The 27,701-nt window shown below is 50.7% G+C and overlaps 1 protein-coding gene across 2 annotated transcripts in view; it reads left to right on the top strand.

The window, feature by feature from the left end:
* The first annotated feature begins 735 nt into the window (after positions 1 to 735).
* CMIP (c-Maf inducing protein) overlaps positions 736 to 27,701 on the top strand; it is an 85,345-nt gene continuing 58,379 nt past the window's right edge. Inside the window, exons 1-2 of one of the 2 annotated variants that reach the window (XM_014536721.1) lie at positions 736 to 890; positions 10,364 to 10,414. In XM_014536721.1, coding sequence (XP_014392207.1) covers positions 777 to 890; positions 10,364 to 10,414 — 165 coding nt within the window. In that variant the 5' untranslated portion in view covers positions 736 to 776. Of the gene's footprint in view, positions 891 to 3,636; positions 3,726 to 10,363; positions 10,415 to 27,701 lie in introns of those variants that run through there. The other variant, XM_014536724.1, reaches the window with a different exon arrangement.

Here is a 27,701-nt window from a genome sequence, read left to right as displayed (position 1 = left end):
GGTGAGCATGGAGGGCTCAGGCCAGGTGTGATCAGGTCGGCTCTGGGGTCCGGAGGATCGCAGGCTCTCCCCAGAAGCCTGTTGAACTGAGGCCTGGCGAGTAGAAGAGGAGAGTGACAGGGTGGGGCCGCGGCCTTTCTGGGAGAAAGCCGGTAAGAGCTGGCAGCAGGCCTCTGTGGGAGCCGGGAAAGGGAGAGAAGACACATGGTGGGTCTGGAGGAGGAAGTGAGACCAGACCTGCGGGCTTGTCAGTGGAGGATGGGAACATTGGTTTCCTGGTCTGACCACTGGGAGCCGAGGAAGGATGCTGAGCAGGAGAGTAGGGGGATTGATTTGCCCATGGGGCACATGGCCCTGGGTACTGAGTGGAGAAGGCACATCTGTGGGAAAAGAGGAGGCAGGGAGACCAGTGGTGGGCTGTGACTGCTCTCTGGGCAGGAGAGGGTGGTGGCTCCGCTATGCTGCGCCCTGCCGTGCCAAGAGGAACAATGCACAGGCCTTGCCCTCAAGGTGCCCCCAGTCTAGTCCCAACTACACCCAGACAAACACACGGGCGAGTTTCCCCTATGGCTCCTGCCCTCCAGCTGGACGCTGCCAGCTAGGAAAGATGGAGTTCCTTTGTCCCTAGAGGTTCCAGGTGTCTGTACCAGCTAGGTTTGCTTGTTGCCACCATGGGGATATTTTCCAGAACCTTCTCCTGAGCCTCAGACGTTGTGCCTGATCTTGTAACCAATGCATGTCTTTCTCTTTTGTTTTTGCTGCAGCCAACTGGGTACATGGAAAACTCCGTCTCCTACAGCGCTATTGAAGACGTTCAGCTGCTGTCCTGGGAGAATGCCCCGAAGTACTGTTTACAGCTCACAATTCCTGGGGGAACTGTCTTACTGCAGGTAGGAGAAATAAACATGAACAAGCAGTTTCCTCTCCCAGCCCCACTCACTCGCCCTCCTCTTTTCCCTTGGAGGGAGACAGCCAACTATCAGAAGGGAAGGTTGTTTAACTTAAGGCGTTTTTTTTCTCCAAGTACAAGAAAATTACAAACCAGGGCTTACTGGGGGGGAGGGGGGGAGAGAGGGAATGCACGCAGTTTGAGCTCCAACTACATGCTTGCCACAGTCTAGGAGCTTTATGCATTGTACTTTTACAGTGGGGCCTTGACTTACGAGTGTCCCGACTAACGAGTTTTTTGAGATACCAGCTGTCTCTCGGCTGATTTTTTGCATTGAGTTGATAGAGTAATTTGAGTTAACGAGCTCCTTAACGAGCTCGGTCTCCGAACGAATTAAACTCGTAAGTCAAGGCCCCACTGTATTTCTCTTAGCAAACCTGAAAAATAGGTTTGCTGCTCTCCATTTCACAGATGAGGAAACAGAGGCACACGGGCCACTGTTAGGCCTTAAAAGGCTGTAAAAAGCAAGTAAGCTGCAGGTATTACCTTTTGTTCTACTTTGACTGAGGTGGTTTCTTGTTTCTTGTTGATCTAAATATTTTGAGACTCTGATAGAAGTATGAGCCGCACCCTTGGAAAAGTGAGCATTTTGTATGTGTTGGTCAGGACTGTTTGTTGGAAATGTTGCAAACCATATTCAGACTATTTGAGGAAAAAGAGAAGTTGATGTTGCTGTAACTGTTTTAAAGTAACTTGGCCGTCATGTCTAAGAGAGGACTTCAGACATAGCTGCATCCAGGAGTTAAATGATATCATTAATTCTCAGTGTCTCCGTCTGTCCATCTCTTGGCTCTGCTTCATTCTGTTGGCTTCATTGTCGGGCAGTGTCTCTCCATGTGTTGGGAAAAGTGGAATTCTGGCAGCCTCAAGTTACATTCTTGGAGCTTGTCATCCTTAAAAATGTGAAAGCCCATTTCCCTCCAGCATCTTTCTGTTAAAGCTCAGGGATGGTTCTGATTGGTTCTGCTATAGCCCCATGTTCCCCAGGGAATGCCCTGCCTGGATTACACACCCCATGTTCCCCAGGGAATGCCCTGCCTGGATTACACACCCACCCAGCTGTGCACTCTAATAGCCCTACAGGACCTCGTGGACCAGGAGAGGTGGGTCCACCAAAAAAGAAATTGTGGCAGAAAAAAGATAACATGGCTGCTGCCGTACGTACCTGTGACATACATGTGACGTGTTCTCTATCATTTCAGAGAGAGCTATACCCAGTTTCCAAGTCAGCAGCCCTCATTTAGAGAGAGTGCACTCTCTCTTCTTTGGGAGAACAGTCTGCCTCGGCTGTTCTTTTAGGGGCGTTTTCTTTCTAACTCTGTCACTCCAGTGAGACCAGCTCTGAGCCAAAGAGATGCTCCCTAAAACCCAATTCATCAGTGGCCACTGGGTTGCGTAACAATAGTGGAGCCAAAAGGCACGATGCAGTTAGGCCCCTGAGGAATGCTGAGCTCAATCAGATGAGTTAACAGTTGAACATCCTTAGAAAAATTCTGTTCTTTACTATTATCTCTTAGAGGACACCAAAGCCAGGCCTGCCTTTCTGTTGCGTCTAGGAAAGAGGGGGTCAGTTCCAGCACCCTTGGCTGGGAAGAGCAGCAGTGGAAGAGGAGGAAGGTCATAGCAGGGTTCCATGGAAATCTGGGAGAAGATGGGGGCTGGAAATCCCATTTGAATCACAGAGCGCTGAGCTGGCCTGTCCCCCGGGCTAGGGGAGGGAGAGGAAGGCCAGTAAGCCTCTTGGCCCCATCCTTGAAGAACTCAGAGGCCCTCTGGGGAGACAGAGCCATAAACAAATGACTGTAGAGATAATAGCTAAAATAGAGGCACTTCCCGGAGGCCTAGGATCCCTGAGCAGGGAGTGACTCACTCAGCCTAGAGGTATCAGAGAAAGCTTCCTGGATGGTGACATTAGAGCTGGGCACTGAGGGATGAGTAGGAGTGTGCCAGGATGGGGGGCACGCTCACTGGGCAGAGGGAACTCAGCAAAGCATGAATTTAGGGTACGGGGGTATTAGCTGCCTTGCAAGAGAGGGGAGGAGTAGGGTTCAGAGCCCTATGGATGCATCTACAGCTGTTTGGCCACAGCCAGATCATATATGACTTACTGAGTGAAGAAGCTGTGGCTATATTCTGGGGGCAATAGGGAGCCATTGCAAGCTCCTAAGGAGTAAGGGGGCCCAATAGAGGGCTCTTATCCATTGCATGGCAGAGGGGGCTGGATATGTGAGTGTAAGGGGGAGGCTGGAGAGGGGAAAACCTTTAAATAGTCCAGCTAGAGAAAGGAGGCCCTGAACCCCAGCGCCCTGGGTGTAGTGGAGCAGCAGGAGGCATCATCGCTTCTGGAGCTGGAAGGGGCAACAGTACCCCCCAAGGAAGTCCCTGAGTGTCACTTGCCCTGGGCGTAGAGGGGCAGTGAGGTCTGGATGAGTGTGGCTCACTGTGCAGTGCCTGGAATATCCCTTTAACTGAGGTTGTGGCTGCAGGCCGGCTATGATGACTTGCCTGGCTGAGGCTGCACCCGGCAGTGGCCTCACGCAGAGCTCTCCCACTGTGCTGACAGACGGGCGGGCCTGTGGCTGCTCCCGCATCCTCCTTGCTCACTGCCCCCTGCTGCAGTGGACAGAACAGTCGGCGCAGCCCAGTGGCCAGAGGCTGGAGCAGGAGAGCAGGGGGAGGAGAAGGAGGCGGCCAGCAGCTCCTGGGATCCAGAGCTGGACTCGGCTAGGACGGGGAAGCAGGCACAGCCTCCACCCTGTCACCCAGGGGAGCCCAGGTGGGTGCACCTCGCCTTTGCCTGCCTTGGTCTCTCTCACTGTCATTTCTATCGGCTGCTACCTTGCTTCCTTGTTATTGTCACCCTCCTGCCCTCCCTCCCATGATTCACGGTGGTGTGTGGCCATCATGTTATATAAATGGGTTCTGAGTCATCTTGAAGATAGGCTTCCGGTGGAGGGGTCCAAGTGGTTACGGGGAGCCTGGGAGCCCCTGGAGCCCCAGGGTGGTGGGCCCGAGGTACGGGCAGGACCCTCCTCACCTGCGTTGTGGCCGTCAGTGGGTCCGTTTAGGTGACAGGGCCCAGAGCCACGGTGTGACCGAGCAGTCTTCCCTGCTCCGGGTGGAAGGGACGCCCAGAAGCAGCCAGGGGTGCTCAGGGCAAGGCTGGCCTGGAGAGCTTCATGGGTGCTCGGGTCATCAGAGGATGACAATGCCTTGAGCGGCGCTGTCCCTTCAGATGCCACTCACCACACAGGATCCTCTGCATTTAAATTTAATTAAAGTAAGAATGCAGCTCCTTGATCCACTAGACACATTTCGAGTGCTCAATAGCCACATGGAGTCAGTGGCTACTGTATTAGACAGGGCAGATCAAGAACATTGCCATCACCAGCCACAGTTTTGGTGACAGGCTGGACCGTAGAACTTTTCCTTTGGACTCATGCTTCATGCACTGGGCCGCTCCCAGGGGGACTAGCCTCAGCGTGCAGGCGGGTCTGCAGTGTCTCAGGGTCCCTCCTGCTGCATGTGGCATGAAGCTCTGCATAGTGGCGATGTCAGGGTCCCTACCCTCGCCTGCCTGGTGTCTCTCCCCCCTCCCCTTTCTCAGGCTCTCTGTATCCATGTGTGTCCGTTTTTCCTCTGTCTGTCTCTCTGATACTTTTCTCCATGTCTCCCTCCCTACCCCTTCTCTCTTTCTTTATCACTTGCTCCATTTCACCACCTTGCAGTTTCTTTTTTTCTGGTATCTTTCCCCAGGCGCCTCTCTCTACCCCAGCCCTTCTCTCTGGGCATCTTGACTTTACTCTCTTTGTATCTCTCTCCTCTCTCCATTCCTTCCTCTGCTCTCTGTCCCTCTCTCATGGGACCTCCTTACAAAGCTGCTTTGTCGGAATTTGAATCCGTGTCTCACTCGGACCTCGGGGAGCTGACCTATCTGAGTTCAAGGAAGGTTAAGAGACGCTCTTAGGCAAATGTGCCTCCTCCCCGGCTCGGCGATGCCAAGCAGTCTGCCAGCAGCAGGCTGCATCCCACACAGAGGCGCCAGCCTTCCAGCCTGGGTCCAGTTGGTGTGCTTCTGGGTGCTCTGTGATTTCCAGCGTGAGCTCCCTAATGCCATGTCATTAGGATCCCTGGTGCAGAAGGGACCTGTTTATCTTCTCTCCTCGGTGCCCTTTCTGCTGTTTTCCACTGTGAGGAGGGAGCTGCTGAAGCACATAACCGGTGCCCTGACAGCACCCAAGGGGTGCGGCCCACGGGGCGGGTGGCGTTAGAGAGCCGGGTGGGGCAGACCATCTTCTGGGATTTCTGCCTCGCAGCTGGGTTTCCGCGTATCCGTGAGAAGTGGCCAGGGCCCACTGCTCTGAGAACAAGGCTGGGGCGGCCAAGACCAAGGAGAACCTTCTTCCCCGAGAGCGTGGGCTTCCTTCCCGAAGGGTTTCCGAGACCTGCTCCTCTCACAGACTTTCCGGAAAGTCCCCAGGAGGCCGGGCAACTGTTTACCCCAAACACTGGCAGCAGGGGCAGGGGCAGGGGCAGGGGCAGGGCGGTTCCCTTCTTACTGGAAGCTGGAGAGAAAGACCTTTCCGGTCTGGTGATCACGTGCTGTTTTTTCCCTAAGAAGTTGGGCCGGGGAAGGAGGACTTGGGAACAGCCACCCCAGTGCACCCTTGGCTGTTTTTCTCACCTCTTGAGACAATGCAACAATGAGAGAGAACTTGGCAACTTTCGAAGAGGAAATTAAGCAGAATTTGCCTGGAATGGGGCCTTTCAGTATTCGAGAGATTTATCACTGGGAGCAGTTGGCACTGGCCTGAGCAGGCCTGCCTCTCCTAGGACCTCCTTCCCATGCCTGAATCAGTCTCCTCTGAGTGACCTCAGGACTCTGAGCTGAGCCTCAGGTCCCAGAGGTCTGGGTCGTCCCAGCTCACCCGCCCACACTGCAGTATTGGGACTCTGTGCAGAAACTCGCCCTCTCCTCCAGGCCAGGCACAGCCCAGTCCTCTCTCCCTGCCCCCGGCAGGCACTTAGAGATGCCTGCACAGCAGCTCCGGACGTCCCCCAGCAGCCTCTGTCTCTTTAACACTAGACAACCCGCAGGAAAAAGCAGTTCACAGCCCACCCTTGTTGCAACCTCTGACTCCTTCGGCGAGAGGGGAAGTAGCATGAGGAGGCAGTGGCTGCACCCCACGCTACCATCTGGAGGAAAGTTATGGCCCCACCCTCTTGTTTGCCAGGTGGGGCCTCCTGTTGATTGGAACAGGTGCCAAATCCTTCTTCCTCCCTCTCATCAGCATAATAGATTCAGATTTCTCAGCCCAATTCCTAGAGCCCAATGGAGCCGAGGTGTGGCACTCTCTCTCATGTTGGGGTGAACAGGAGGAAAAGTGGGCTATGGGGTCAGACAGACCTGAGTCCCAGCTCAGCTCTACATGCTCTACCTGTGTAACCTTGGACAGCAGGAATCACCTCTCTGGGCATTTAAATTGTCTGTGAACTGGACCCTGGATGTCATAAGGATTCTCAATATTACATGTGAAATACTTAGCACTGTACCTGATACACAGTAGGTGTGCAGGAAAAAGGCTGCCATGATTATTTCTAGAGCCTTAGTCAAATTTGGCTTGGGATATCAAGGCTGAATAGTTTGTTTGAAATTCTATTACATATGACATTTTTTTAATGAGCAGAATGGGTATAGTGGTGATTTATCCATTCATTCATCCATCCACCCACCCATCCATTTATTTGTCCATCCATTCATCTATCCATCTACCCACCATCCATTTATTCATCCATCCATCTATCCACTCATCCACCCACCCATGTATCTATCTATTTATCTATCTACCTATCTAACCATGCTTTCATTTAACAAAGATTTCTCTGAGTTTTGTGGACATAGTGGTGAATAAGTCAGACATGGTCCTTGACCTCACAGAGCCCACAGCCTGGAGAGGAAGAAGAACAAAGAAACAAGCAACCGCAGGATAGTGCGATATATTAGATTAGGTGCCATCACCTGATGGGTCAAGAATGGGGAGGGGCAAGTCACCATGAAGACAGGTATTCTGGAGAATGGCATTTCAGGTGAGACCTGAAGTGTAAGTAATTCAGTAGGCAGCGAGGGAGGGGTGAGGGCGGAATGGTGATGGGGTGTACATTCTATGTAAAAGCCATACAACAAAACAAAACAAGCCAGGTTATGCTACAGGGACAAGCAGCCCCAAATTCTAAGTGGCTTAAGACAGCAAAGGATTATTTCTCACTCATGCTGCCTGTCCACGGTGTGTCAGCTGGAAGCTTGGCTGGTAGAGCTCACACCATCTGGTTATCAGGTGACCAAGCAAGACCTGCTGAATGAATGACTGATGAGTGGACTATGAGCTCCCCAGTTCCCAGCACTGATTAGCAGTACCAGGTACCATCAGGGCTGGTTGCACACAAACCGTGTAACAAACAAGGGCACAGTGCAGGCAGTGGCAGGTAGTAGATGGTGGGGCCAGTGGCACAGAAGAGGGAGGGGCGAGGGTCCCTTTCCTTCTCCCTCTCCTCCATCTTCCTCTCTAATTCTCTCTTTTTGTCTTCACTTGGTCATTTAGTCCAGCCAACAACACCTTTTGAGCATTGCCTTGGCCTTCTGTGGACCCTCAGAACCAATGAATGACCCACATCAACACTAAACCAACTTGGCCATACCTCCCAGGTTCATTTCCTACTGCTGCTGTGACAGATGACCACACATTTAGTAGATAAAGCAACACAAATTTATTGTCCACGGTTCTGGAGGCCGGAAGTCCAATATGTGTCCCACGGGGCTAAAATCAAGGTGTTGGCAGGGCTGGCTCCTTCTGGAAGCTCTAGAGGAGAATCCGTTCCTTTGCCATTTCCAGCTTCTAGCGGCCACCCGCATCCCTTGGTTCGTGGCCACATCACTCCAACCTCTACTTCCATCTGTGACTCCCTGACCTCCCGCCTCCCTGTCATAAGGACCCTTGTGGCTCACTCAGATAATCCAGAATGGCCTCCCCACCTCAAGATCCTTAACTAAATCACATTTGCAAAGCTCCTTGGCCCCCTAAGATGTCATATTCATAGGGGTTAGGATGCAAACAGTCTTTGGGGGTTCTTTATTTGGCCTACCTCACCTTCTCTGCTCCCTTCTCTGGCCACTATGGTGTGTTAAAAGGCAGAAAAATGGCTGTGGACCAGGAGCATGCTGGAGCCACTCGTACCATCTGATACCGACTCCTGAGAGCCGATCCTGTGCCTCTCTTTCCAGTTCTGGTCTAGGGACAGAATCAGCCACGGTGGCATCACTCACGGCATGGAAGTCAGCAGACACTGTGATCACTGTGGTGTGTTGTGTTTTGTTTATCCCGGGGAGCCTGTTGTTACACATTTATCAGCACACCACTGGCCACAGCTGTCACTGATACTGATCGCTGCTCTCTGTAGAGTGTTTGCACATGCTGGGCACTGCACTAAGTAAGTGTTTTACATAGATTTTCTCGTGCTTGGGATCTTGGCGCCGCTGTCCCTGAGCATGGGATGTAGTCCATCATCCTAATGAACAAGTGTTGTCATGAGACCACAGAGCTGGGTCAGCACTGACAGGTGACCCAGCGCAGACCCTTCGGGCTACTGCTGGTCCCTGCAGCAGACTCGCCTTTGTCACAGCCTTTGTGTCATCAGGGGACTTGCTCCAGTCACACAAATAGACTATGGTAGAGCCCAGACTTGACCCAGGTCTGTTGGAGACTCAGCTACCACAGAAGTCCCTGCATCACACAGGTGAACCCCGGTCTGCTCCCCGTGCAGGGCAGATTCAACTCACCTTGCCTCCAGGTGTGGTATGAACGAGTCTCTGAGCCTGATTCCCCACTGCACTGGCCACTGGACTGGTTCATTTATTCAAGCCCAGAGATTTCCCCAAATTCTGCCCTGACAGAGCTGATGTTTCCATGGTGATTAGGGTGAGGAGGTGGGGAGACCTGGATCTCCTTGACAGAGAGAGACCCAAAGTTTACATGCTGTGCATGCACCTGGGAGTGGGATGGGCAAAAGGTGGACTTTCATGTTTAGAAGGAGGCCCTGGCCTTTGTGAGAGTCCCTTAACCATCAGGGTCACTTGGTGCAGAGCTGTGGGGTCACGTGGGACTGGATGCTGCATTTCTTCCCTTAGGGGTGGTCAGTGGAGAACTTGGACTGCCATAATATTGTGATTCACAGCGTGAATCCAACCACCTGACTTCTAGTCCTGGCCCCACACTGGCTGCCTGTGAGCCCGTGGGAGAGTCTATAGGCTTCCGAGCCTCAGTCTCCTCATCTGTACCGTAGGAATGAGCTGCTGACAGTACCAGTTTCTCGGGATAGACTTGAAAGAACTGAATGAGCCAGTCCACACATAGGGCTTACCTGGGTCTGGCGTGCATTAACTATGCCACAAATGCTGCTTTCACCATCAGCAAACCTGCTGGAAACAGGGTGAGAGCAGCAGCAACACGTCCTAGAGTCCACAGGGCCATCTTCAGGCCACATTTAATTTGAGAGGAGTCTATGATGGTGATGATAATAATAACAGTGGGTGCATTTCTGTTTGACCACCTGCTGTGAGCCCAGCGTGCTTCTAGATGCTTTACAGGAATCCGTCTCAGACCTCCTGACATTTCTGTGGGTGCGTGGATCTTTACAGATGAGAAAATCGAGGCTGAGCTGCCTAGGGTCTCTGGACTAGGGTGGTGTGGATAAAAGAAGGTTTTGCTCTCCACACAGTCATTTCTAACTCAGGTCTGCCCGAGTTCAAAGCTGGCCGGCTGCTTTCTCCTGTGACTTTCTACAGTTGGCAGGAGATACAGTGGTTCAACCCACAGGCTTGGAAGACAAGCTGCTTAGTTGATGTAAGATCTTAGGGTCTCAGTTTTCCCTCTGTGAAATGGGCATGTGTCACTCACCTGGCAGAGCTGTTGTGCAGGCTGAGGACGGAATATGTGGGTAATAACCACCAGGTGCCTGAGCAGTGCTTGATACAAAGGAGGTACCCAAACAGCTCCCACCATCATCATCCCACGACCATGCTGCTTTCCCCTTCATCTGGGCCCGTCCCATGATCCTAAATAGGTCAGGATACAGGTGCAGTTAAAGCTCTCCCAGCCACCAGTGTCTGAGGTCACTCCTACCCAGTAAAATAGCATACAATGGCAGTGAGGTCTTATTTCAGAAAAGTCACCCTGCTTATCACTTCTATTGTGGTTTTGTACCCGAAGGGCTCAGCTTGGTGAGTCCCTCTAAAGGTGTTAGGACCACAGAGCAGACCCTGTTGGACAGACAGGCTGGGCTCGTGTGCTGGCCTGTAAAACTCTCTGAAATGCTACAAGTGTGTGACCGGACCTTGCTGTCCTGTTCTTGTCGTTGCAGGCTGCCAACAGCTACCTGCGGGACCAGTGGTTCCATTCTCTGCAGTGGAAGGTAAGTCCTGACGTGGCTGCTCGTTCGAGGCGGCCGCCTCTGTTCTGGGCACGGCTCAACGTTGGTCTGTACCCAGCGGCATGAAGGTGGAGATCTCTTGCTCTCCCCTGCCCCGTGGGCCCTGGGCTTTGCTCATTGCCTTACAAAGGGATGCAGGACCTCTTGCTCTCAGAACAGGGCTGGGGAAGGCAGGACTTCCGGGCTCGAGATTCTGTCTTGAAATAACTTCCAAAAGTGGCACCAAAGCAAAATTTATCCGACATTCAGAAGCCCAGCTGTGTTTCCATAAGGAATTCTTCACTTCAGTTGCCTGGTTCTTTGGCCTGATTTCCCAGTTCGAGCTGGGCTTAGGGTGGCCCAGAACCTTCCAGCACATAAGGGAAGTTCCTCCTCTCCTGGTCACTTTCAAGACCCAGGGACCTGAGCTGCTGAGGAGGGTCCTCCCAACCCTCCGGGGAGTCCACGTCCTGCTGTCCTGCGTTGGCTCAGGCAGCTTCCCCTCGTGCCCCGCCTCCCTGGCCCTCCCATCTTCTGATCTTTTAGTTTAGAACAAGCTGTGATGGCCACAAGGGCGGAGGCAGCAGGGAATGGCTGGAATGACCGGCGCATGCCCTGAGCTTCAGTTGTACTGTAAGCTGGAGAGCCACGAGGGTGAATGGCTGGCCTGGTGCAGGGTTGAAGGCCATGTGCCATCTTGGAATGACCAAGGGAACACTCAGAATTCCTCTCGTGCCTCTGGAGGGGCTGTCGTCACAGCCAGGCGGAGGACGGAAACACAACCCCGGAAAATTACATTCCTGCTCCCAAAGAGGGCCCCTCCTCTCCGTTGCCCGGACAGCTGCAGGTCCTCTCGCCTGGTTGCCTATAGGGCAGTCTCAGAGGCTGAGCATGTCTCCACGTTGGGGCTGCTTAGGGAAAGGACCGGCATTTATTGAGCACCAACTGTGTGCCAGGAACTTGCAGCTAAGCCCAGCCTGTCCATTTCACCCTGGCCTCAGCCTTACACGGCTGGTTACTATCACTGCTTCCATTTCATGTATGGGAAAGGTGAGGCTAGACTGGAGCCCAGCTCCCATAGTTAGAGGCCGTGAGGCAGGGCTCCAACCTACATTTCCCCCATACCTGGAGGTGTCTGAATGTAGTGGGAAGCACTGGGTGGCGGCTGAAAAGGAAAGGTGGTGCATGCCTGCTCGCAGAGGCAACAGGTACTGCTGAGAGCTCGACTTCCCAGGGAGTGTCTCTAAGGCCTGGCTCTCTGCGGCTGTGTCCCAGGACAGGCAGGGCAAGCTTTAGGACCTATGGGGGCCATGGGAGTTCATTGCCAGAACAGGTGAGAGGGAGAGAAGATGGGGGTGGTCGGGGGTGGGGGGGGTTCCCTGAAGGAGGAGGCCATTTAACGGCCAGTCTCCCCCTCTTTATTCTCTATGCGTGTTTTCCATGTGAGCCCTCACCGAGTGATTGCCTTGCTTTTTGTTAGCTCAGGACAGGGCAGAGAGTACTTAGAGACAGACAGCCTACCTGACAGGCTGGGAAAACACCTCATTGAAAAGGTGGCCAAGATCAATGTTGAGGGAGAGGCTGTCTATAGTGTGTTCCACAGAGCTCTGCTTTCTGCCCTGCCCTGCTCAGCATATTTTTCAACAGTGATTTATGCTAACATCTGAAGGGCAGAGCTTGTGAAATTTGTGAATGTTATGCAGCTACAAGAGATGAATGAGGTGGTGGGCACAGAAAGCTGGATTTCAGGAGACTGACCGGCTAGAAAGATGATCTGAAAGCGGCAGCTTGAAATGGACACATTCAAACGTCAAGGATGGCACGTGAGGTTCAGATAATTGATTGAACGAGTACAGGCTTCTAGCAGTTCCCATGAAGTTCTGCACTCAATTGGTAGTGTTTGGTTTATTTATGGTTATTAAGTTTAATCAGTTAAATTTATTTTTTTTAAAAAAAAGAAGAAAAAAAGAAAGAAAGTATCCAGGAAACCCAAGTCAGGTGTCAAGGAGCCAGCAAGCATCTGGCAGTGTGGCCCCTCCTGCCAGGTGGTGGTAGACGATGACTTCTGTTCTCACTGTGTAAGCGTTTGACTGTGTCTTGGGCATGTGTAAGATACTGGTTGTTCCCGTTGACAGTTGCCCCTGCTCCCCCCCTCCTCCCCTCCCCCCAATACTTCAGGTATGCTGCCACCAGGTGGCAGTGTGTCTCAGTGTCAGCAACTTGGTTTCATTCCTGTGGCTCTTTGCCACCCAGTTTTGGTGAGACTGGAGAAGCCATGTTCTCCTTCCTTTTAAAATGGCAAAGAAACAGGTGCTGGCTAGCAAAATGAACTTAAGAGACCTGGATTCAAATCCAGGCTCTGTAGCTTACTAGCCTTGTGGTCTGCATAGATTCTAGCACGTATTCATTAATTCAGATGCCGTTACTGAGTTCCTACAATGTGCCAAGCATGGCTGGATGCTCTCCTGGGTGCTGTTGTCATTCAGCAAATGAAGGAGCCAAGGCTCAGAGAGGTGTAGTGATCTGCCCATAGTCACACAGCAGATTTCAGTGCAGATCTGTCCGTCTGTCCAGCAGATGCCTGAACACTTAATCCAGTGGGGCTGATTCTGAGCTTTGGACTCTGCAGCCACTTCTCTGCATGCAGCCACTCTTTCCTTCATTTTCACAATCAACCGTTTTTGGGTTTTTTCTTTCTTCCTTTTCTATATCTTTAACTAAAAAATAAAATCAATAGAACATCAAAATTAAGGACTTTAGAAATCCTACTTCAGTTTCAGTTTTTAAATTTCCCAAAGGTTGTTTTGTCTTTTCCTCCCTACACCAATATGTATTTGCATGTTGTAGCTGCAGTTCACACAGAGCATACATTCTTCCACTTGTAAAGAATGTTACTTCTTAAATACTGTGTTCCCATTGGTTAGTTTTTATCAAGAAGTACTGGTATCTCGTCTAGAGCATTCTCAACAAGGGGTGGCATTGCCCCCAGGAGGCCAGAATTGGTTGTTTGGGGCTTTAAAAACCTTAAGTTACTACAGTAGCTCGTGGCCCTCCAAAGTTCAGCTCTGTTCAACAAAATCTTATTTTTTAGTATTTAATTTCAAAGGCAGGAGGGCATATGGAGTGTGGGAATGTCTAAAAGGGCTCCTTACAGGGACAGTAACACAAAAAGGTTGAGAAACACTGCTGTGGCATCTACCTCACACTGTGTTGTGAATAAAGAAAATAGCTGTATAATATTCTTGTCCTGGTAACCCCTCTGTCTTAATGGCTGCAGCTCTGAATTCCAGTGTGTTCACCTGCCGTCACCTGCCTTCACCTACAGTCACAGGCCATTCTGGGCATTTTCTCAGCTTGGGGCACTATGCTTTGAGCATCATCTTGTCTCAGTGTGAGGACATTTGTGTCACTTGCCCAAAGCCAGCCTGAAGGGGAAGTGGTGTGTGACCCACAATGTCTCAGCCCCCAGAACCCCCCTTCCCTGGCCCCCCTCTCTCTGAGCAGCTCTGCTCTTCCTCTCAGCCTCCTGCCCTCCCACCTCAAAGCTCTGCAGGATAACCACCATCTCTGGTACAAGGAAGGAGGGTGGGACGAGGTTACTCTGGGCAGCGTGATGGCAGCTCCAGCACTCCCAGCATGCAATGGAGCAGGGCACAGTGTCCCGAGGCTCCTTGGGGAGGCCAGCCCTGTTTGGTTTGGGTGGTTTAGCCCCTGAGGCCAATTCCCGAGGGTATGGAAGCATAAACAGTTGTACAGCGTTAATGAGGCCTTATTTCTGACTCAGAGATGTACCTTAGAGGCCAGGTCCTGTGGAGACAGGCCTGTCTGTGTGCAAGACCATAAGCAGACAGGCCTATGTGTACACAGGGCTGTGAGGGGACAGGCCTATCTGTGTGCAAGGCCATAAGCAGACAGGCCTATGTGTACACAGGGCTGTGAGGGGACAGGCCTGTCTGTGAACAAGGCCATGAGAGGCAGGCCTGTTTATATGTACACAGGGCCATGAGGGGACAGGCCTGTCTGTATGCAAGGCCATGAGGGGCAGGCCTATCCATGTGTAAAGACCATGAAGGAACAGCCTGGTTTGTGTGATGAGACCAAGAGTGAGTGCCAGGCTGTGAGAGCTGGGTGTGTGTGTACAAAGCTGTGGGAAGACTGTCCTGTTTCTATGTCCAAGATGTGAGGCCACAGGCCCAGACTACCAGCGTGGAGGAGACAGTACCAGGCCCATGGAGGAACCCCAAGAAGCAAGATGCACCTGCTTTGATAGCCTGCTGGCTCTGCACCTCTGGTGCCTCCAGCTCTGAAAAACAGCCTGTCCTGGTCAAGGGGGTCTTCAGCCATTGCACAGAAGTCTTGAAAACTAAACAGATTTCATCCCCTGGGGGAGCTGGGTCACAAAGAACAGCCCCAGGGGCTGAGGCCGAGTGCTGGGGGCAGAGGAGCAGACTGTGAGACAAGGCTGACCCAAGGCTGCCCTTGGCTCTGGGAAAATCCCAGCCCAGGTTTGCATCCCTCCTGGCCATCTGCCTGGGCCACACTGCCTCCTCCTCCCCAGCAGGGTTTCCCAAGCCCCTGGGCAGCACGGCCTCCGGTGTTGTCCCCCCTCCCCCCAGTCCACAGTCCTCCTGCCTCTGTACCGAGTAGGCGGGTGAAAGAATGTGGGGTTCGTGTGTGTGTGTGTGTGTGTGTGTGGCTGTTTTAAGAGTGCATCAGGTATGGAGTGTGTTTATTTGGGCCTCGGTTTTCTCCTCTGTGAAATGGGGATAATACTAGTACCTTGCTCATTGGGTTGTTGTGAGGATGGAGGCTCTGTTACTTGTGAAGCATTTTGAAAGGAGCCCCGCTGTGAGAGCATCGAAGGGAAGGCACCCTCGGTGTGTCTCCAGTGCGGCATTGGTGGGTGGCACCAGCCCCTTCCCAGCCCCTCCTGTGCCCCTTGTGGCGTCTGTAAGAACTGAGGAAGGTGGAGCCTATCCTGAGGAGGCCCTACCCCCGGCGGGCCATGGGTGTTCACCAGGTTTGAGCATTGCTGTGCCTGCCACTTCGGGCATGTCAGCTACCTCAGTCTTGTAACGGCTCTGCCAGGTCTTTGCTACCCCATCTCGTAGATGAGGGGACCAAGAATCTAAGGAGACAGAGGACATTGCCAAAGACAGCTGGCTCCTCAAGATGTCACACTCTGGCTCCCACATCCGGCCCTGGGTGAGCCCATCCTATGCCCAGAGCCCCCACTGAGGCACAGAAACCGGCAGCATCCCCAGTGGGCAGGTGAAGAGCCAGCGCTCAGAGGCAAAGACCATGGGCCTGGCAGCCTAGGTTCTCTCTCTCATCGGGCCACCCCCTCGGGTGGGCTGGACCCCTCACCCCCATTCATGCAGGGGGAAAGGCCCTGGCTGGTGCCAGGATTCCTGGGGAACAGGGCAAAGAGCAAAAGGCCCTTGAGCTGATGCCCTCTCCTGAGGGGGAGCTAATGGGGAAGGGTGGGACCCTCTAGTGGGTGCTGTCACCCCCAACTCCTACCTTCCTCCTGGGCCCATCCCTCTCTCCCTTCTTGGGCCAAGGCCTTTCCTTCTAGTCCTGTAGCTGTGCCCCCCAGATAACTTTCTCTACCCAACTGCACACCCCTCTGAGCGCATGTCCCCCGGCACGTACCCGGAGTCTGCGACTGCAGGCAGCCCTCCCTCAACACAAGCCAGCAGGTGGCCGTCCCCAGCCTTGACGGGCGCTCACTCCTGTGCCAAGCAGGTGCCTCCCTGTTGAATCCTCAAAACCCTAAAGAGGGACCACATCCTCCCATTTCCCCATTTCACAGATGTGGAGACAAGCTGAGAGGTTAAGCCATGCACCCCAAGGTCACACAACTATTACATGGCAGAGCTTGGGTTTTCGTTGTTGTTTTTTTAAAATATGTTTTTATTTATTTCAGAGAGAGGAAGGGAGAGGGAGAGGGAGGTAGAAACATCAATGATGAGAAAGAATCATTGATCGGCTGCCTTCTGCATGCCCCCTACTGGGGATCTAGCCCACAACCCGGGCATTGTGCCCTGACCAGGAATCGAACCTGGGACCCTTCAGTCCACAGGCTGACGCTCTACCCACTGAGCCAAACCAGCTAGGGCTTTTGGAAGATTTTGTAGGGCAGATTTCCAGAGCAGTGGGCAGTGGACAGAGGTGGGGTACTTTCTGGTGGCTCTTACCACACAGTGCCAGTTTGGTCCCAAAGAAGAATTTTTGTAATGCCTATGGATGAGGGCTCTGTACCACACTGCCTGGGTTCAAATCCCGGCTCTACCACCACTACTGGTGCTGTGGCCCTGGACCAGTCATGTTCCTCCCTTTCCTCCTAAATAAAATGGGGTTCACAGTAAGACCAAGCTCGTTATATTCTTGTGGCGATTAAATGGGTTAATAGTTGTAAAGAACTTAGGACATCACCTGCCATGTAAGTATTAGATTAATGTTAACTAATCCTATTCTTCTTTAACGATTAAGGACCCTGTTTCCCTTTGTGTAGAAAGGTTCCAGAAACAGCTCTAGAGAAAGGGCACGTGCATAGCCCCCCCCCCCCCCCCCCCCCCAGGGAGCCCATGGCAGGCATCACTGGTCAATCACTGTACTCCTTTCCCCTGAGACAGACCTTTTCTCAGCGTAGCACTGACAGAGGAAGTTGATAGAGGGAGTGAAGGTTGCCACCATCCCTGCTTTCGTGACCTCCTGGTCCTGTGGTCATGAGTGTCAGCTGAGAAGGAGGGTAAAGCAGGGAGGCAAGAAAGGATGGACGAGAGGTGGCCTCAGTGCTCTTGGTGGCCCAGCCACAGGTCGGCTTCATCCAGGTCAAAAGGCAGGAATCCCATTGAGATTAATTTCTGGTGCTTGGGGAGAGACGGCTCTGTGACCCCCTCAGAGGGGATCAAGGGATTCTGTGGAGCCCTGTGAAAGAAGGGGCTTACCCAGAGGCAGGGGGCCCGCCACAGTCCAAGACTTCTAGAGCGGCCTCAGCGGGAGGGACAGCTGGTGGCGGCGCTGAGCCAAGAGCAGAGGCCTTACAGAGGCGAGTCCAGCCAGGCCCCATCAGCACTGATGCTCATGGACCCAGCGGGGGCCAGTCCCCTGGGAAGGCCACAGTCTTCAGCCGCTCCCAGCCACAGCCCATGGCCTTCCGTGCATCATCAGGGACCCTGTAACTAATAACAAGGCAGGCTTCAGGGATTGAAACTAACAAGTGGCAGAGGGCAGGGCAGCCTGGGGAGTAGAGCTCACACTCTCGTGGGCTTACTTTACCGCAGATGAAGAGAACAGTTATTACTACTAACGCCAGGCGCTATGTTGGGGGCTCTTGTGTGTGGTCTCTTGCAACCTTGTCAGTTTAGTTATACTCATCTTGAAGGAGGAGCAGAGAGGCAAAGGGCTTGTCCACATGCACAGCTAGAACCAGTGAGTGGGTCTCTGAATCCAGTCCTTCTGCTGGTGGGAGGTGCCACCACCTTGGACCTGGAGAGGGTGGGGCCGTGGGCATGGAGTCCCCACAGAGGCAGAGGCAAGCATCAAGCCTTTGCAGCAATCACCACTTTCCCCGCTCTTTGCAATAGACATGGGACATTTTTTTAAAATATATTTCTTTATTGATTTCAGAGAGGAAGGGAGAGGGAGAGAGAGATAGAAACATCAATGATAAGAGAGAATCATTGATCGGCTGCCTCCTGCACACCCCCTACTGGGGATTGCGCCTGCAACCCAGGCATGTGCCCTTGGCCGGAATCGAACCTGGAACCCTTCAGTCCACAGGCTGATGCTCTATCCACTGAGCCAAGCCAGCTAGGGCGACATGGGACATTTTTATCTGTTGTTTTTTTTAAATAAATGTTCATTAAAGGATAACATACATAGAGAAGAGTGCACAGATCAAAAGAATAGTGCTGGGTGAATTCTCACAGAATTGATAACTGGCACCCAGATCAAGACACAGAGCACCTCCAAGGAGCCCCCTCACCCCTCCGGACCCTATGCCCCCAACCCAACCCCAGCACAGGAAACCACGATCCTGCCTCTAGCAGCATAAATCAGTGTTCATGTATCTGAACTTTGTACAAATAGAATAATACAGGTTGAACTTTTTTATGCTGGACTCCCATGGCTCAAAATTAAGTTTATAATATTTATCCGTGCTGTTGTGTATAGCAAACATTTATTCATTCACTTCGCTGTACAGTGTTCTGTTGAATGACTGGGGTATTAATTTATTCATTCTGTTATGGATAGATATTTCCAGTTGGCTATTACCAATAGGACCATTAGAAACATGCCTTCTGGTGAACATATGTCCACATCCTACTGAGCACAGACCCTCGGGCCGGCAAAGGATCCCCTTTAACAGATGCTGCCCAGTGGTTTTCCAAAGTGATGATCCTAATTTGCACACCAGCCAGCAGTGTATTAGAATCGCAAGGCACGGGGTATTTAAAAGTCACATTTATTAAGGTTTTCTTTTAATTGTGTAAAGGACAAAGAAAACTTAAAAATTCCCACTGTCCGTGAACCTCTGGCAACACTTTTTTAGCGATAAAACATCGATCTATGATTTACATGTAACAACAGGCACACATCTTAACTGGTGGGTGTGGTGAGTTTTGACTATTGTATTCACCTGGGTAACCACCACCCAAATTCCATCACCCCAGAAAATTCCCTCATGCCCCCATCCAGTCACCCCTCCTCCCTCCCCCAGGCATCCTCTGTTAACATTTAAGTCAAAAAGTTATGCATGTATGTGGTAACTCTGAGAAGTACAGAAAGCTGTACAAAGCACAGTCTTCTCCTCCCCCAAGTCCATTTTCCCAAAGGCAGTCCTGTTCGCATCCCACGGGTCTTTCCTAAGGTTTTATTACCCACACTGTTGTGGTTCTCGCTTCTTCACCCTTTAATTACATATGGTGACGAGCTTTCCATAACAGCCTGTACAGATCTCCTTTGTTCCTTTTTTTAAAAAAAAGATATTTTTATTGATTTTTAGAGAGAGAGGAAAGGAGAGGGAGAGAGAAAAACATGCTGTGAGAGCGAAACATTGATCAGCTGCCTCCTGCACGCCCCCTACTGGGGATTGAGTGTGCAACCCCGGGCATGTACCCTGACCGGGAATCAAACCAGCAACCAACTGAGCCACACTGGCCAGAGCTCCTTCTTTCTTTTTTACACTTTTGCAGTGTTCCATTCAGACAGGGGTCGAGCTGGATGGAACTTTAGATCTTTCAGTAAAACTGTGTCCAACCCACCCGGCGTGGCTCAGTGGTTGAGCATCGACCTATGAACCAGGAGGTCATGGTTTGATTCCCAGTCAGGGCACATCCCAGGTTTTGGGCTCCATCCCCAGTGTGGGGTGTGCAGGAGGCAGCTGATCAATGATTCTCTCTCATCATTGGTGTTTCTATCTCTCTCTCTCCCCCTTCCTCTCTGAAATCAATAAAACAAAAAACTGTTGTCCAGACAGGGAAACTAAGTTTCTGAGAAAAACGACAGGCATTTATCGCACACCTTCCATCAATGGGTTACAGGCAGCGAGGGGCACTTTACTTCCTTATCCTCACCCTTTCAGTCCCTCTAACCATTCCCACTTGAAACCAGCAACCAACTGAGCCACACTGGTCAGAGCTCCTTCATCCCCAGTGGGGGGCGGGGAAGATGAGCTGCCCCAAGACACAGTGGAGGAACTGGGTCTGTGCCCTGTTACTGGGACCCAAACCTTTCCCTGCACCTCCCTGGCCCAGCCAGAGCTTCCCCAGCCCCCACCAGAGAGCCAGCATTGGGCTCGGGGATATCCTAGACACCCCCACACCTCCTGTGTGAAGGTCTTCCCTGGGCCTCAGGAGTGGTGCATGACAGCCGGCTCTTCAAACGGCCAGGAGAGAAGTGCATTGTGGGTAGTTGCTTTTTTCCAGACAAGGAAGGGGGGACAGAGCTTTCGCGTGTCATCCCACGCATGCCTTGATGGGGGCTGATGAGTCACGAACCATACAAGGAAGTTTTTTCACGTAAACGGTTTGTGGGTGAACTTGTTTTCTGCCCTTTAAGGCAGAATTTTTTTTCTCTCTTTCTCTTTAAAGAAGTGTTTGAAACATAAATATGAGGCAGTATCTTGACTAGCAAGACCTTTTGTTCTTCTACAGAAGTCTGCAGTGGGTCCCTTTTGGAGCTGGGCTGTGGGCAGTGCACCCCTGGGATGGGGGTGCGGTCAGTGTTTTGGTGGGGCCGTGGCAGGGCTCCAGCCTTGGAGGGGAAGGTGGCCTGCCCTTCTGTGTTTGTCCTGAGGCTCCTGCCGCCTGTTGGCTTGGCGACGAGGCCAAACAGAGACTCCAAAAAGAGCAGCGCCTGTTCCCACAGAGGAGTTAGGTCCTCGCCGCACCCAGTGATGAGAAAATCCCCAGTGGGGCAGCCAGCTCCAGTCTCCAGGCAGAAAGGTATTTGGGAGAGATGCTAATTGACCAGGAGACAAAGGCAGAACCACCATGGTCCTGCTTCCCGGGGACCCTGGTGCCTTCTTAGAACCGATGGATAGTTTTTGCAGAAAGCCCTGAAATGGACAGAGAGCCCTCTAGAGCAGTGGTTCTCAACCTTCCTAATGCCGCGACCCTTTAATACAGTTCCTCATGTTGTGGTGACCCCCAATTTCATTGTTACAAATTGAACATAATTAAAGCATAGTGATTAATCACAAAAACAATATGTAATTATATATGTGTTTTCCGATGGTCTTAGGCGACCCCTGTGAAAGGGTCGTTCGACCCCCAAAGGGGTCACGACCCACAGGTTGAGAACCGCTGCTCTAGAGGGACCTGAAGCTCCCCCTGCCTGAGCCTTCTGACTGTGGTGGCAGGAAGGCCAGGTGGTTTGTTGTTGGGTGGGGGCTGGCTGGGCCAGGCAGGTGCTTGGAAAAGACCCTTCAGCAGAATGAGCTGAATCTGATTTCTGGGCTGCAGCAGATGTCCGGGAGTGAGCACATGGATTCCAAAAAGCCACATCTGGGGCGTCAGGGGCCAACTCAGCCCTGAGCTGCCCTTTGGCATCTATCTGTTGGCTCTTGAAGCCTTTGTCAACATCTGCATTAAACTCTCAATCCAGGATGGTCCCCATCCTCTCCCAGGCCTCCCGCCATAATAGACCCAGGGGTTTTGAACCGACAGCTCAGTGGTTCCCAAAGTGGGGTTCCCAGAACAGCAGCATCTACAGGGTCTGGGAACCTACTAGAAACACAAATCTTGGTTTCATAAACTTGAAGGTAGGGGAGGAGAGTGCAGCAAGCTGTGTTTTACTAGTACATGCCCCCAGGTGATTCTGATACACAGCCCAGATGAAGAACCACTGTAATAGTTTGAAGAAAGAGCAATAGACATTCATTGAGCTCCTACTGGTTTTCATCTGTGTTATCTTATTTAGGCCATACAATGTCCCTGAGAAGTGGCACTTATATCCCCATTTTACAGATGAGAAAACTGACACTTAGATGAAATCTTAGATTAAATTTTCCCATGTGTCTGAGCCAGAATTCAAACCCAGGCCTGAGCCTCCTTCTGTGTCCAGCGGGCCCTGCTGCTGGGTCCTTCTGGACCTGTGGTCAAGCATAGGTGGCTGGTTGCATCTGTAGCTTTTGGATTCTCTGTGAGCATCTCCTCCATTTATGCAGGTAATAGACCACCACGATGAACACCCTCCAAGTCCTACTCCCAGGCTCCACCTTGGACTTCCCCTGGGCAAGCAGAGTTCTCTGTGTGCCTGAGAGACCTTCCTCAGCAAGGAAGGAGCAGCCCCTGCAAACCCTGCCTCTCCACGGTCCCACCCGGGAACGCGGAGTACGCCTTACCCTAGATCAGTGATGGTGAACCTTTTGAGCTCGGCATGTCAGCATTTTGAAAAATCCTAACTTAACTCTGGTGCCGTGTCACATATAGAAATTTTTTGATATTTGCAACCATAGTAAAACAAAGACTTATATTTTTGATATTTATTTTATATATTTAAATGCCATTTAACAAAGAAAAATCAACCCAAAAAATGAGTTCGTGTGTCACCTCTGACACGCGTGTCATAGGTTCGCCATCACTGCCCTAGATTCAAGCGCACAGTCGCTACCTGCCTGGCTACTCACGTTGGGGATCAACCATAAATAAACTTATCAGGGGACGGGATCCTCTTCCAGGGCGCTCATAAACTAAGGCCGTTTGTAGAGGAGCCGTGGCTGCAGCTGAGAGGAGACAGCCCAGCGAGGAATGGAGGCTCCCCTAGCACAGGGGTGAATAGGTCGGACGTCCTTGGAAGTACTGGAAGCACTAGATAAAGTTCTTAGTCAAATAAACAGCCGAGGCTCCGGTTGATATGCTGCGCTACCGTCTTGAGGCTGAGCGGGAACTCCTTATTTGGGATAGAGATTTCCTTTTATCTGGCCCAGAAGAGACAGCCCTGTGCTCACTAGGGGCTGACGCCTCCCACATGGCAGAGGAAGAGCAGCCCCTGGTACAGTATTTGTGTGTTTTTAATTTATTTAGTGGGTTGCTATGACTCAGGGAGTCGGGGGGGGGGGGGTTCTTCAGAAAGTGGCATTTCCTATTAATGATTAATGAGAGGTCTGCCCTGCAGTCTTCAGTATTGGGTTCGGGTTCTGCACGGGGCTCCCAGCCCTGTACGTCATTGGAAAATAACAGGACCTTCTTAAACAGGATGCTTTGAACGTGGGATTGACACCACGCCTTGGCTGTGGAGAGACTGTGTCTCATTTATCATTAAGGGCTAGTCTCTGGATGTTTGGAAGATTGGGGAGGACGTGTGGGCTGTGCGTGTCCTTCGGGACCCTGGAGGTATGTGCTGGACTAACGGGGCTAACTCAGAGCAGACATGGCCCCTGAGAAAGAGCGCCCCAGAGGGGAGCGCCCGGTCACTGAGGTATCGTGGTCACAGTGTCTGAAGGCCTCGGCGTCTGACTGCCAGGAAGACCTTTGTGAGGGTTTGCACAGAGGCTGAGGGCAGGGGGTAGGTTGTCTTTTTGCTTTGTTTTCGTTTTCTAAATGTATAGGCCCCCGTTGCCCAGGCGGTATTTAAGGCGGTTTACAGAAACACAGCATGGGAAAATCTACATTAATTGCTACAGATCGACTTCCACCAGGTTTGGAGAAAAAAAGACAGAGACCTGGGTATAATGTGAGGCCTTTTTGTAAAACAAGAGGAGGAACAAAGCTGAGGACAAAATCAATCTCTCTGTCCACTGTGTTTGATTATATATGACTGCGGAGAAAGATCTGAACTGACAGGTACCAGGGGCCCAGCCCACCACCTGCTTTTCTAAGGAAGGGTTTTATGGGGACCCGGCCCCAGCCATTCACGCCACAACAGCAGGGTGTGGCTGGAAAAGCCTGGAATATTTATTATCTAGCCCTTCAGAGAAAAAGTTTGTGGAACCCCAATATATGTCATAATGTTAGCATGGATTCAGGGGTGCAGTTAAAGAAAGCCAACATGTATGAGAAGAGCTAAAAGTATGTACACTTATATACTGGGGGGTGTGTGTGTGTGCGCACACAGAAAGAGAATCCATGAAATGATGGTCACCAGCAGACAAATGTGCAGGTTGTAAGCTCACGTGAAAGTTCCTGTGCCCTTTATCTCTTCCCTTTACGATCCTTGTTTATCAGTGAACATGTATTATTTCAAAAACCAGATAATCTACCAGAACACTGAAAAGTCAAAAATAGTAAGATCTCAGCTGCCCTCCAGCTCTTTCTAAGAAGATGGGATTCTGACCAATCGTTCTTATCTGGACACTTGACTAGTATAAGTGCAGACTCCCGGGCCTCCCCTGACTCTGAGCTGGAATCTGGCTCCTCTTCCCCTCCCCACTCCCCGCCGTGGTTCCTGCCCACAGGAGCTTTTGAGGAGCACTGGGAGGGCTAAAGGACTTGGTTGCAGTGCCTAACACAGCGCAAGCACTTCATACGTGTTAGCCATTATTACTGATTTCTATTCTCCCTTTACAAACACTGAAAGCACCTTCCATATGCCCTAAGTAGTTCCAGTCACTGCACAAAACAGTAAGGAAACAGACAAGGCCCCAAGGAGCCCAGAGAGTCAGTGAGAAAAACAGTCACATACAATTTTTAAATGTAGTCTAATGGAACCATGTGGTGATTCGATTTTGCCAAGGGTGCAGCAGGCTCTAAGTGCCAGGTAGGATGTGGCACCCAGCTGAGAGACTGGTATCAAGGCCAGTTCGTCTTACCAGCCAGATACACAGTTGCCTGGGCAACCAGCTGATGCCCAGAGATGGACACTGTGCCGAGTTCCTGCTGTTTTCTTGGAAATGGTAATGGCTGCAGCGACATGGCCTCTAGTGGGCACTTAGGGAGCTGAGTGCTCAGGCACTTTCCCCTCTTTCAGACAAATTGCCTGTCTCCCCAGGACCCGGCTCTCCAGGTAGATGTCAGCTGGACACCCAGCTGCAGCCAGTCTGGAACTGTCACTTGTCAGCCAGGGAGGCAAAGCTCAACTCTTCAGTTTGTTTGTTTATTTATTTGTTTGTTTTAATCTTTATTGTTGAAAGTATTACTTGTCCCCCTTTTTCCCCCATTGAGCTCTTCTAGCCTGCCCCACCCTAGGCCTTCACCACCCTATTGTCTGTGTCCATGGATTATGCATATATGCATACAAGTTCTTTGGTTGATCTGTTCCCACACACCCTCCCACACCTTCCTTCTAGGGTTCAAAAGTCTGTTCCATGCTTATATATCTCTGGATCTATTTTGTTCATTAGATTCTGCATGTGAGTGAATCACGTGATACTTATCTTTCTCTGACTGGCTTATTTCATTTAGCATAATGCTCTCCAGGTCCATCCATGCTGTTGCAAGTGGTAAGAGTTCTTTTTACAGCTGTGTAGTATTCCATTGTGTAAATGTGCCACAGCTTTTTTATACACTCATCTGCTGATGGGCACTTGGGGTGTTTCCAAATCTTAGCTATTGTAAATTATACTGCTATGAACACAGGGATGCATATATTCTTTCTGATTGGTGTTTCTGGTTTCTTTAGGATATATTCCTAGAAGTGGGATCACTGGGTCAAATGGCAGTTTCATATTTATTTTTTTGAGGAAACTCCATACTGTTTTCCATAATGGGTACACAAGTCTGTATTCCCACCAGCAGTGTACTAGGATTCCCTTTTCTCCACATCCTCACCAACACTTGTCATTTGTTGTTTGTTGATGGTAGCCATTCTGACAGGTGTGAAATGGTACCTCATTGTCGTTTTGATTTGCATCTCTTGGATGATTAGTGATTTTGAGCATTTTTCATATGTCTCTTGGCCTTCTGTATGTCCATTTTGGAGAAGTGTCTATTTAGATCCTTTGCCCATTTTTTAATTGGATTGTTTGTCTTCCTTTTGTTAAGTGGTATGAACTCCCTGTATATTTTGGAAATTAACCTCTTATCAGATGTATCATAGGCAATTATGTTCTCCATTCTGTGGGCTCCCTTTTCATTTTGCTGATGGTTTCTTTTACTGTGTAGAAGCTTTTTATTTTGATGTATCCCATTTATTTTCTCCTTAGTTTCCTTTGCTCTAGGACTGTGGTCGGCAAACTGGGGCTCGCGAGCCATATGAGCCACATGCGGCTCTTTGGCCCCTTGAGTGTGGCTCTTCCTAAGCCTTAGAAGTACCCTAATTAAGTTAATAACAATGTACCTACCTATATAGTTTAAGTTTAAAAAATTTGGCTCTCAAAAGAAAATTTCAATCGTCGTATGTTGATATTTGGTTCTGTTGACTAATGAGTTTGCCGACCACTGCCCTAGGAGATGTATCAGTAAACATATTGCTAGGAGAGATGTCTCAGATTTTGTTTCCTATGGTTTCTTCTAAGATTTTTTATGGTTTCACGACTTACATTTAAGTCTTTTATCCATTTTGAGTTTATTCTTGTGTATGGTGTAAGTTGGTGGTCTGGTTTCATTTTTTTGCATGTACCTGTCCAGTTTTCCCAACATCATTTATTGAAGAGACTATCTTTACTCCATTGTATGCTTTTGCCTCCTTTGTCAAATATTAATTGAGCATAATGGCCTGGGTCTGTTTCTGGGTTCTCTGTTCTGTTCCGTTTATCTATATGCCTGTTCTTGTGCCAGTACCAGGCTGTTTTGTGTTCAGTGGCTTTTTTTGTAGTATAACTTGATACTTAGTATTCTGATTCCTCCAACTTTGTTCTTCTTTCTTAAGATTGCTGTGGCTATTTGGGGTCTTTTTTTGGTTTCATATACATTTTTGGAATTCAACTTTCCAATTAGACTTCTTGTTCGTTTCAGCAGGAGGCAGCAGCATCCCTCAGGGCAGAGAAAGCACTCCGGTGTGCCTCTCAGAGTGGCATGGTAGTTGGGTGCTCAGGATCGAAAACTAGATCTGGGTCCCCATTCCAGCTCTGGCTCTTACTTGCTACATGACTTAAACTCTCTGAGCCTCAGTTTTCTTGTCTGTAAAATGGGGCTAACTATACCATTCATATTGTGAGTCACATTGCGAGGATTAAGAAAATTATTTTATACAAAGTGCTTAGCATTGGGCCCAGCTTATGGAGAGCCCTCCGAAAGTGTTAACAATTATGCTCTTGTGTCACTTGTTCCTGGAGCACAGTAAGCACTGGATGAGTGGTTGTCAGTGTTACTGTAAGTAGTGGCTTTCTTAGAGTGAATTGAGCTGTGCCGTATGCTCCAGCTGACAGGTGGGCTTGGTCTCATTTTATGTTGTTTCCTCCACCTCTTTTCCCTCCATAGAGTCAATGCCCAGAGCAGGAGTCCCTACGCTTATCTGGAAAACCCTGAGTCCCCAGAGGGTAATCATTGATTAGTCCCTCTGTCCATTGGTTAGGCCAGCAGTAACAGTTGAGTAATTAATTGTACTGGATAAATTAGGGGTTCTTTGGGGAGGCCACAAGGTAAGCTGAGCTGGTCTGAGGTTGATGATTAAGACCTGAGGGCCAGATGGGCAGTTTGGGGCTGACACACATGGACTGCTCACAGGCCTGGGTTGTATCTGAAGACAAAGTGATGATCTTTGGTGCCAAAAAGATTTAGGGGAAGCCCTTCTGGAGGACTAAAGAGAAGGCCAAAAATGCCCCTTCCCTCCACCCCCCACCCTGGCTTGGCAGGATGGTGAGTTACCTGGCAACATCAGAGCCTTGAAGATGTGAGCAGGTCCAAGGTGTCTAGGAATCAGGGAAGCCCAGAGAAGTCGCCAACCAGTCATTCTCCCTAGT

Source organism: Myotis brandtii, unplaced genomic scaffold (assembly GCF_000412655.1).
Source record: "Myotis brandtii unplaced genomic scaffold, ASM41265v1 scaffold165, whole genome shotgun sequence".
Lineage (NCBI taxonomy): Eukaryota > Metazoa > Chordata > Mammalia > Chiroptera > Vespertilionidae > Myotis > Myotis brandtii.
The sequence above is the reverse complement of the archived record's forward strand: the minus strand, read 5'-3'. Positions and strand labels throughout refer to the sequence as shown.